This window comes from Oenanthe melanoleuca, chromosome 2 (genome assembly GCF_029582105.1).
Source record: "Oenanthe melanoleuca isolate GR-GAL-2019-014 chromosome 2, OMel1.0, whole genome shotgun sequence".
Lineage (NCBI taxonomy): Eukaryota > Metazoa > Chordata > Aves > Passeriformes > Muscicapidae > Oenanthe > Oenanthe melanoleuca.
This window is the reverse complement of record NC_079335.1, coordinates 82,251,840-82,262,479: the sequence shown is the minus strand read 5'-3', so window position 1 is coordinate 82,262,479 and position 10,640 is coordinate 82,251,840. Positions and strand designations below refer to the sequence as shown.

Genomic DNA, 10,640 nt, shown 5'->3' with positions numbered 1-10,640 from the left:
AGGTGTAGCCTAAAGGCAGGAAGAGAGATAGGTAAATTTATAAGAATTGTTTGGTTGAAAAGGTGTCAGTCTCATTCAGTGGTGATTTCCCAATAAGCACTAGGCAAAGAAAAAAATTGTCATTTATTTGTATGTGCTTAGAGGTCGATGTTGCCAGTTATGACATTCCTTCATTGAATGAAAAGGGAAAACAAATCAATCCAAAAATGCAAACTGAATTTACAGAGAAATGTCTAAATTCTGATTGAGATGAAGGAAAGGTTATCTTGAAATGGACAAAAAGATTGGTAAATCTTTAATGCTTTTCCCAATAATGAATTTATCTCAGCAGAAGTCTTCAATTTTAACATTAATGAGAATTTAATAAGCCTATTAGTTTTCTTTTACTTGAATTTGCATTAAGCTCAACCATTCACAAACTTTGTACTAAAAATCTCAGCCATCTTATTAAAACTTAGTGCTACCATATGTGTAGGAGCTGGCATGTGTCTGCCAGATAGTGCTCAGTATCCTCAACATACAGGTCAGTCTGGCATTCTTTATCTAGTACTTAGCCCCACTAAGCTCTGCAGTTGATCCAAAGCAGTAACATTGGTTTGACAATTGCAGCTTCTGCTTTCACTTCAATTTCCTTCTTTCCTGAATAGTCTGCTAATTGAACACAGTGATTAGAAGGATGATTTCTCTTCTGTGCAATTTTAAATTTTGTCCTCAGATTTCTCTCAACTTTAAGTTGTTCTCCTTAAGTCTTTGAGCCATGAATCTGCTTTCCCCACAACTTAGATGTGTAACACTTATTTCCTTATTCCCTCTTATTTTCCTTTTCCTATAACAGAGCTGTTGAGCCAAAGAAAATTTCCTGCTTCTGCAACCTAAAGACTTTGGCTCACAAGCCCCACAGCAGACATCTGTGACAGCTTGGGGCAGCTCTGCTTCCTGGGAAATATCTCTGCTTGATGTGGCCTTTCACTTCATATGATAGCAAATAGCAACACGTGACCCTTTCCCTGTGGTGGCATTTCCTAGTCTGGTGTATCAGCTTACAGTGAGCCTCCAGAGCCTGGGCTTAGCTTGTTTATTATCCAATTAGTCCTTAAGGAACCGTAAGGGGGTGTGACAAGAATGCCACAAGGTATGGCAGATGCACAGAGGTCTAGGTGCCGTTTGACAGTGACTCAGGAGACAGGTTCTTATAGAGGCCACATTCTTTTAATATCAAAGTGCAAAGGCAGCAGTTGGTGAGCAAGTCAAATCAAGAAATTCAGTAGCTAAGCAAGAAACCCACTCCTTGACATATGCACAAACAGGCTTAACAACTCTAAAGCACAAAAATAATCCTGCTACAGTTCCAGGTAAAAATCCAGGCTATTAAGAGCCAGACAATTCATTTGTCCCATAGATCCTGACCCACAGACAGACAGTGCACCTGCAGGTTTTTGGGTTAGTGCTCTTCCTCAACAACTGCTGGTGCTGGAGATCTCCAATGAAGCCCATCAATGCTGATGCTGGAGAGGAAGCAAACAGCCTCCAGTCACAAACACCAACACTGACTGGTGTGACGGGGCAGGCAAAAGACAGGATTCCTTTTTCTCTCTACTTTGATTATGGCACGATGCATACTTTACAAATGGGAGGCATAGTCTATAAAGGAAGGCAATTCATGCACATACCACTACATTTGTATCTATTTTTCCCTTTTCTGGTATTTGTCATAACTTTAATATTGCTTTATAGACATCTGGAGAAATCTAGGGCTGCCCACAAGGCTTTCCAGCAGTTTAAGACACTTTGCAACTGTACAGCTGTACACTGGTTTTGTTGCTTCAAGGCACAAGTCAATCGTGATTCTCACAATCAATCTTGGGCTTTTAAAGGTTGTGTATGGGCACCATATTCTCTGGTAAAGGAAAAAAGGTGGTAAATGGTACAAAAAGTGCTAAAATAAACTTGGTCATGTACTGTTTCACAAGCAGCAATGGTACAATCTACCATGAATTTTCACGTATGTTATCAACCACAAGGAGGCAGGATGACACCGTTTATGTGAGCAAGAACTTCACAAAGAGTTTTGTACCCATCCTTGAAGGGAATCCCTTGGAAATCAGTGAAGATAAATGCTATGTTGTCAGTTAAACTGCTAGATGTAGTATTTAAGATTCTTAAAATGCATTTGAGATTAATGTTCAAGTATTTAGATAGAGCATCAAAAAGAATGGAGGAAAAAAAAATCTTCTCTCTGTAGTCTTGCACCTGAACACTACTTGAAATACCAGTCAGGAGAGCAGTCTATGGGCTCTTCCTTCCAAAGAGTCTTCAGACGCTGGGTCCAGGCAGTCAGCATCTCCTTCCTCTTCTCCTCAGAGACATTCTCTGGAGCATAACATATGTGAGGTTCAAGGACCTTGACACCACAGAAGTGCATGATTCCATGCTGGATGCAGAACAAAGAAAGAAATGCCTCAGGAAATATTTACTCTTTTACTTTGATTTGAAGAACATGGAAGATTCAAGTTATTCTGCTTCTCTGATCCAATATGAGTCAAGTTCTCTAAATCTGTGCATTTATCAGAAGGAAAAAAATTGCGGCAGTTCACTACCCATCCAGGCAGTTACTACTGAAGGTATTCAGCAGAATGGCATGCAAGCTACTGAAAGATAAGGGCAACTTCATTTATTCTGCTCTGTGGAATTTATTTTTAACTGCTGTTAATCCCACAGAACTGTCCTCTTTGGCAGCTGTTCACTATTCAGTTTGCAAGGATCACAGGTGGCTAAAACTTCATTGTCCAGTTTGAAACTCCTTGGATTGGTCTCTAACTGCACTGTTCCACATCTACTTCTAAGCTGGGGGTTTTTTCACCTTTTTCCCTCTTGCTTAGACAAATGTCCCTGTATGAAGGCTAGTGCCTGTGGAATCAGCTCAACTTGCCATTTTCCCCCTGTGTGTTTCTGAATTTAGAATTGTGTTTCATGTTTTTGCCATGTTGACCTGTGGGCTCTGCAGTTGGACAGCTCCACAGGAGCAGGCAACTGGTAATTGATGGGGAGGAGACCATGGAATTTTAGCTCATCTGTTGTATTGTACCTGGAAGAAGCTGGCAAAATTTGCCTTACCACCTGTATTTCCCAAACCATGCTGGGTACTTCTGATAAAAGAGTAGCAATTAGAAGAGGAATGCTAACTTTTGTGTATTGATTGTTACTGACAGGGTAATGTGTGACTCCTCTCCTGCCCTGCATTCTACATGAATTGGGAAACCACAGGAAAAAGAAATCCCGTATGGCTGAGCCAAAGGAAATCCTGTAACAGCAGGGAAATTATAGGGTTGACAGTGTTAAGCTTTCTCTTTCAATGTTAAGCTGATCTGGAGGAAAAGGGACAAAATAACTTTAAAAGTCAGTGGACTTTTAATGAAGTCCCAGGATTTTATGTAACAGTTTACAACTTGCAGATCCTTTTAACTGACAACTTGATAATTATTATATTTCCTATTAAAAAACCCAATCAAACAATTGTTAAAAATAGCTGGAATGATAAAAAAATTATGTAAACAACCAAATGTTCATATATTATACCTGCATGGGCCAGAGGATATAGCGAATATCACCACTGATACTTCCTTTTGAATACATCTCTTGGCTTCCTCCCGTGGTGAAAGAAAACAGGGATCGTTTACCCTAGAATTAGGAAAGTAGTGATTAAGATATATTTAAAGAAGAGTGGCTGAATAGTTCAAAAGATATTCAGGGAAACCTGGACAGCATGGATTTCTAGAGGAGAGGGTGACCTCTTCCTTCCCAGACTGTACATGAAGACGTAGTTCTGAGGCAAAGGTTGATGTCATACAATTAGACAGTGGACTGTGTGTCTTTGGGAAGAGATAGGTTAAAGAACTGGAATTAGGTGTCTGACACCCTTGTGTAATGAAGCAGAGCTGATACACTACTTCAACACAATGTAAAGTGAGAGTTTTAAATAACTACAGTGATAAAGAAGGACTAAGGTCCCATAGAATATGGTGCAGGTCTTGACCTTAATAAAACAATTCCAAAAACATACCTGGAGCAAACCACCATCATAAGCCTTTGACAAATCATAAGCAAAGCCTTGGACCAAGACTCTGTCCATCCAGCCCTTCAGGATTGCAGGCATGTTGAACCAAAACAAGGGAAACTAGGCAAAGAGAAAATCACCTGGTCAGCACAGTCTGGGCCACCCTTAGGCCTGGTCTAAGGGACAATCCTCTCCTCTGACACTGCTCAAATCTTGTATGTGCCTTCTTCCAGCTGTCTGTCAGGACAGGCAGTAACTGTGCCTGGCAAAAGGAGCTGAAGTGCTTTCTGTTTGTAGTTACCTCAGGGCCAGACCTGAGCACCTACAACACACCAACACTGTGATGCATGTCAGGGCTTCCATCCTGGTTAAAGGTGGAATAGGATGAAGTAGGAGGCTGCCAATTCATTCAGATTTAAGACTGTACAGAATCATGTCTCCTATGGCTGAAATGCAAAAGAGTCTAATATCTTGACAACAGAATGGACATCTGGTGATCAGTTCTGATCCGACAGTCTGCAGACAAATGCCAGGGGATCATAGGAAAGACTTCTTTGCAAAGCCTGCTGACATCCTGACCCCAAATCTCTTTACTGAGAAGAAAAAAACTTCCTTAATAGTTGGACCCTTGGTTTCTAGATCTTCCAGTTAGTCCATGGGACTGCATCCCAAAGCTATCCTGTCTTCACAGCATTATCTTGACGGCTTTATGGGCTCCTATACAAGGCTGCATCATTACCCCTAAACCTTTTTACATATTACACACAGAGGAAGAAATTCTACATGTAACCATGGCTCAATACAAGGTGAAAACAAAGTGGAAACTGGGCAACCCCACAGTCACTACAAGTAGTGAGTTCAGTCTGTAACAAAATTTGAATTCCTTTATGATGTCCTGTAAAGGCTTTTTAAATTTCTTTTTTTTTTTGCTGCAGCAGGACATATGCAATGCTTCATAGCATTCTACAGATGGAGAAAGCACTTGCTTCCTTCAGGGCATGTCTTACAGTTCTTTCTTGGGAAGCAATAGTGTGAAAATTATGATAACTTACAGTGAAATACTTAATTGAGATATGGCCCTATCCTAAACTTAATCTAACTTTGGACAGAGGAATATGTATATAGAGAGATGTCTAAAGCCAACAGGGTCACAAAGAAATATAAGGCTACTATTTCCCTTCACAGTATTTTGGGATTTGTAGAGACTGGGGACAGAGCTGGCACAGTGGAGAATAGAGATGGGCTGAAAAAATTCATTAGCAATTCCCAGTAGTGCTTGTGCAACTCAGCAACAAATGAGAACAGTGTACTTGGGAAAGCCCAGTTCCCTGACTTCACTGGCTCCTTGCCCAGAAAATAATCCTTGCTCTCCTTTTTGTCAGCCTGCCTGACATCCATGCTCACATAAGTCTTTGTGCATCCAGACACATGGAATTTATTTGGCCCCGTGTTGGGAAGTTCCTGGTGTTGCTGTTGTTTCAGCCTGCATCTTTGTGCTACTCAATTACTGCATGTGCTGTAATAATGACCCAGGTAATTGTTCTACTGATCTGTAGCTTTTACTGTACCATCACCTGGAGAGAAAGTGAACATCACAACTGAATTGTGTTTCAAATAATGACCTGAAAAATCAGCAGGTCTGCTTCCTGCACCTTCTTCTGCTCTTCAACCAGGTCTTTGGACAAACCTCCTCTCTTGTAAGCTTCCCAGGTTTCCACACCATAATTGAACGCTTCTGAGTTGTGCAGGCCACCTGTGGGTAGAAGTGAACAGTGATTCCTTGTCCCCTGCCCAGTATCAGCACCTGATAAGAGTTGAATGTAGGTTGCCATTCACAGTTCTAAACTGAGTTCCTGCTTTCCATTTTTCCTACTTTCTTGTCTTTATTGAATATTCAGCATCATCACAGGTGATGGTGACTTCATTTTGAAATGGAGACGAATGTAGGATCTCAGAGTTCTAAAACTTCCCCTTCCTGTAGCAACACAGGAAGAGCAATATGAGGACCTAAGCTTGCCTCGGGACTCTGGGGATGCAGGTGGAAGATTTAAAAGAATGAGTTATTAATTGTTCTGGCTTTCCTGAGGCTATCATGCACTTGTCAGCACTATGGAGCTGTTTTCCAGCCTCTGTAGCTGGAAATTCACCAAGGGATGGGGAAACAGTATTGGCCAGCTCTACTGATTCCACTAGCAGATCATCAGTGTCTAGCAAAAGACAGGGGCAGTTGTAGCCTTGTGAACTAAAGTGTCCCAGTAAGTCCCAGAATGATATTTGAAGGCGTTTCCTCCCTGTGAGAAATGGACTTTGGAGACTGATTATGGACACGTGCTAATGTGTTTTTTCCTCATTCACTAATCTCACTGTGATACAAAGTTCATGCTCAGGAGTTGACTTTTAGAAATGCAGATGTCTGTCATAAATAAGTTTCTTATTAATGAAATTTGTTTCTTATTAATCTCTGGATGATCTGAGGGCTGGAGCACTTCTCCTATCAAGACAGACTGAGAGTTCTGCATGTTCAGCATGGGGAAGATTTCAGGGAGACTTTTTTCAGCCTTCTGATACCTGATGGGGGGGGATTATAAGTCACTGATTGTTGAAAAAGGTGCATTTTGGCTGGTCTCACCAACAATGTCATTTCTTGTTGCTCTGGGCTCAAACTGCATGGCGTATAAATCTGACACGGTGACACTGCAGCCCTGCTTGGTCAGTTCTTCCACAGCAATCTTCAACAATGCTCCATTGAAGGACTTGGGCTCTTGATGTGCATAGACTATCAGGACTTTTTTCCCTGGAGGCAGAAAGAAAACCAGGAGACCATTTGGAATCTAGGAGGCAGATGCAGAACAGTTTGTAGACTTGGCACTTGTTCCTCGCTCTTTCTGTAGTGTCTTTTCCCAAGGGCACAAAAGCAGTGAAAGCAGAGTGACAGTGGCAGCACTTGACTCCTACTCAGCAGCAGCAGTGACTCCTGAGGCCCTGATTGCTGCATGTGCCCTGCCCAGGAATTCTGTGCTACACTGGGCTTTGTTTCCTAGGTGGAACGCAGTGGACAGAGGGTGTGTTCCATAGCAAGTCACACTGCCCTAGAGCAGTACAAGTCAGCCCCTTCTCTTGAGACAACATTTCTGTTGGTCTGATTCCACTACCGCCCAAAAAGCAGTGCCAGTTCAGATTGCCGCAAAGTGTCATGGAAACAACTTCTGAGAGATCAGAACACCTTCCTACAGCAGTGTGGGATCCCCTTCTGATCTTTCATTTCAGTGCTGTGCAAGTTGCAACACTGGGGTAGACATTTAAGATGCTCCTGTCCCACTTCAGTACCATCACAGTGACTTCTGTAAAGAGCAACATAATTTTTTTCTCAGAGATTAGACTGTTACGTCTATCTCACACTGCTGTCAAAGTGGATTCAAGGTAAGCTGAGTAGCCAGGCATGTGTTATAGGGATGGAACATCTTAGAGGTGTGTAACAAAGTTCTGCTCAAAGGGCTCCATTGTGTGCTCAATGTTTTATTGAGCACAGGCCCAACAATTTTAATAATTCTCTTAAAAACCATTCATCAGTGAAAACAAAGGAAAGATTTTGTATGGGCTTGCCATTGTTTACAGATACCAGAGAGGGAAATTTACAGGGACTGTTGAAAATGACAGGGTCTGCAAAACATGCAGCTCTTGCTTCCTGACTGCTAACACAAAAACTCAGGCATCTCCTGAACTCAGTTTCTCTGTGGCACAGCTTCTGGATTTGGGAACATAGTGCCTATGAAACATGAACTGTGCAAAAAAGACTATTAAAACTTGCAGGTCAAATGCTATCGTAAATTCAATGTGTGTATAAAGTCTTTAAATCCCTGCTCCATACCTTACTCTGGATTTTCAGGAGCTCTTACAACTTTGCTGTTCCTGTCAGGTCTCAACAAATGGAGCTTGGTGCCTGGACATATCACGTGCTCCAAAAAACGCTAAGTTTTATTTTATTTTTATTCAAAAAGCAAAAATGCTTTTTGTTTCCATTTTGGTGGAGCTGGGGACATTTGGACAGAGTGTTTAGAGAGACTGGAGTTTTTCAAGGCATCACTTGCTGAGGTAAATTCAGTCGTTTGGAAAACTAGGACCTCAGTGTCCCAGCTAAACACAGCAGAGGCCCCATCCCTGAGGTGCCCTGTGCCCAGGCCTGCAGCGAGCAGCATTTCACCGCATTTGCTCTTACCTGCCATTGCTGGGGAGCGTCTCTGTTGATAATCCGGTACTGCCTGGGAACTCAAGGGAGAGATTTGCTCGTGAGAAACATCAGGAACAGGCGTGAGGAGAATCGCAGTTTCAGTGGGAAGTGTGCCGTAGTGTGAGTACAGGCACTCACGCGAGGCGGGCCCTGGCCAAGGGAGGGAAGCTCCCGGCTCTCGGCCCGGGCCCTGGAGCGGGAATTCTCCTCCGGCCGCCCGACCGGCGCTCGGCGGCCTCGGCCCGGGGCTGCGCCGGCTGCATCGCGCCGGGCCGGGCCCCCTCTCCAAAGCGGCTTCGGAGCAGCCCCCGGCGCCCCGGCCAGCGCAAGCCAGGCCCTCCTTACCTGCTCCTCGGGGTCCCGAGCAAATCTGCGGCGAGATCGGGAGCGGCGCTTCCCGGCGGTCCCGCTGCCCGCCCGTCCCGGGCTCTGGGGCAGCGCCAGCGCGGGGCGGGATCGGGAGCGGCGCCGCCCGCTGCTCCGGCTGCGCTCCAGGCCGCGCCTCCGCCGCTGTGACAGCCTGGGACACCACCACCATCGCTGGGTGTCTTTTTATGCTGGGTCTCTGCTCTTCACGTACAGAGCTCGTCCTTCACTTCCCCCAGCAACGCAGTGTGCGAGCTCCTAAACCATCCATCTACCCTTATCTGCTCTCCCAGGGTGGCACTGTCTGCTTTGTGCTGGCCAGCACGGGTATCTGCCGGGAGCAGGGGCTCCTCCCTTCCAGCTTTCTGAAAGGTGTTCCATGGGAAAGACAGGTGGGACACAGAAGGATGCGGGTGGCTGGGAGTTTGGAAAGACATGACAGCCTTGGTGATCACTTTCAAGATGAAGTTTTCTCTCTGCCCTGTGTTGGACGAACTGAGCAAACAGCTCCTTTCTAAGATTTTGCAAAAGAAAAACAAAAGAAAAAAAAAAGAAAAAAATTGTTGATAGGGGAACTAGTGGAACTGATGCAGGACCAGCACGTTCCTGTTTCCACCCCTTCTGGATCAGCTGGTATTGAGACAGGAGTTTAATGCTCTGACAGCTCCTGATGCAAGGGCTGATCACACCTACCCTAAAGAGGAGACTCAGCACCAAATGCTGAATTGTCACACTGAGCTCACTGTAGTTTGAATGCAGCAATTTGTGTCCATCCCCACTGTGAGGTATCTCAAGGAGAGTGTTATTGGACCTTCTGTCTAGAGGGTCAAATGCAAATACAGATGTGGTATCTCTGGTAACATTTGACTTCTGAGCTTTCCTTCGGTTTGGTTTTTCTAATTTTGGGCGTTGCATGATATATGGGGCAGGATATGAAGGATGTATGAAGGCAGGAAGAGAGATGCCTGAATTTATAAGAATTGTTTTGTTTGAAAGGTATAAGTCTCCTTCAATTTGGTTTTGACAAATTTTTCCCCCTTAAGAAAGGGAGATACTGGCATTTATTTCCATGTGTTTAGAGGCCAAACCTTTGACGTGTAGCTGTTTTTTTTGTTGTGTTTTTTTTTTTTTTTTTTTTTTTTTTTTTTTTGCCAGTAGGATGAAAACTACTGTATGTGAAATTTGCAGGTTTCATTGCACCACTCGAAAAATTATAGGGGTTGATGAATAAAAGCAACAAATCTCCACAGTGCTAGACCAAGGCTACCTGGAATGGTTACCTCGTTTTTTAATCTTAACTAAAAATCCAGTCACAGTAAGCTTGTGCCCTAATGGGAAGGTGACATTGTATCTGTTTTCCTGGTATTATCTTTAAGGGCTGTATTTTAGTAGTAAGCTTTGCCAACAAAGGTTTAATTTTTAAGCCTCCTTCCTTCTTGCTGCCAGCTATCTTTTTAGAGACTTTCCCCTCTCCATTTCTCTGATGAATTGCAAGTTCTGTAGGGACCTGAGCATAATCATTCTTTGGCTTTCCCTGGCTTAACACTCTACCTGGCCCAGCAAGGATAAGTGTTCTCTCACACAGGAGGTTTCCAGCTCTGGAGATGACTCAATGCTGGAATGTTAATTCTGGGCTCTATACCCTGTCCAAAACTCTGGGGAGGGGCATCATCAGTGGGCAAAACTCTAAGAAAATACCTGTCTATAATCTTTCTATAATCTACCTTTTAATCTAAAAATAAAGCATTAATTGGTCTGATTGATCCCCCTGCTGTCCAGCAGCCATGAAGATATTATGCTGTTGTGTTGATTTTAAAGAAAGAAGCTGTGATCTTAGCTAGTTTTGCATCATCTGAGCACCAAAACTCATATTGTATTTCTCTGAGCCCTCAGAGGGCTGAGGTGGGAGAAGCTGCAGCAACCAACAGAGCTGATGCTTATGGAGAAGGGTTGCATCCCCCTGGGAGTGAGAATGCAGAATGGGAGGCTACA

General features: G+C 43.6%; 1 protein-coding gene across 4 annotated transcripts; it reads right to left on the bottom strand.

The window, feature by feature from the left end:
- Positions 1-1,187: 1,187 nt before the first annotated feature.
- LOC130250430 (ribosyldihydronicotinamide dehydrogenase [quinone]-like) lies at positions 1,188-8,835 on the bottom strand. Of its 4 annotated transcripts, none has more exons than XM_056486117.1 (7): positions 8,628-8,776; positions 8,271-8,313; positions 6,684-6,848; positions 5,677-5,807; positions 4,061-4,174; positions 3,577-3,678; positions 1,188-2,431 (listed from the first exon to the last, which is right to left on the bottom strand). In XM_056486117.1, exons 2-7 carry the CDS (start codon positions 8,275-8,277, stop codon positions 2,258-2,260), a joined length of 693 nt encoding a protein of 230 aa, XP_056342092.1. In that variant the 5' UTR covers positions 8,278-8,313; positions 8,628-8,776; the 3' UTR covers positions 1,188-2,257. The 4 variants fall into 4 exon arrangements, with proteins under 4 accessions (XP_056342092.1, XP_056342094.1, XP_056342093.1 ...); XM_056486119.1 differs by having other exon boundaries at positions 8,271-8,337; positions 8,628-8,768; XM_056486118.1 differs by having other exon boundaries at positions 8,271-8,320; positions 8,628-8,754.
- Positions 8,836-10,640: the final 1,805 nt, after the last annotated feature.

Excerpts from the sequence above, each read along its gene's own strand:
- LOC130250430 (XM_056486116.1), bottom strand. The coding sequence starts at position 8,820 with ATGGTGGTGGTGTCCCAGGCTGTCACAGCGGCGGAGGCGCGGCCTGGA. Across the intron at positions 4,175-5,676 it reads CAGACCTGCTGATTTTTCAG|TTTCCCTTGTTTTGGTTCAA; the intron begins GTCATTATTTGA and ends CTCTTTGCCTAG. Across the intron at positions 3,679-4,060 it reads ATGATGGTGGTTTGCTCCAG|GGTAAACGATCCCTGTTTTC; the intron begins GTATGTTTTTGG and ends TCCTAATTCTAG.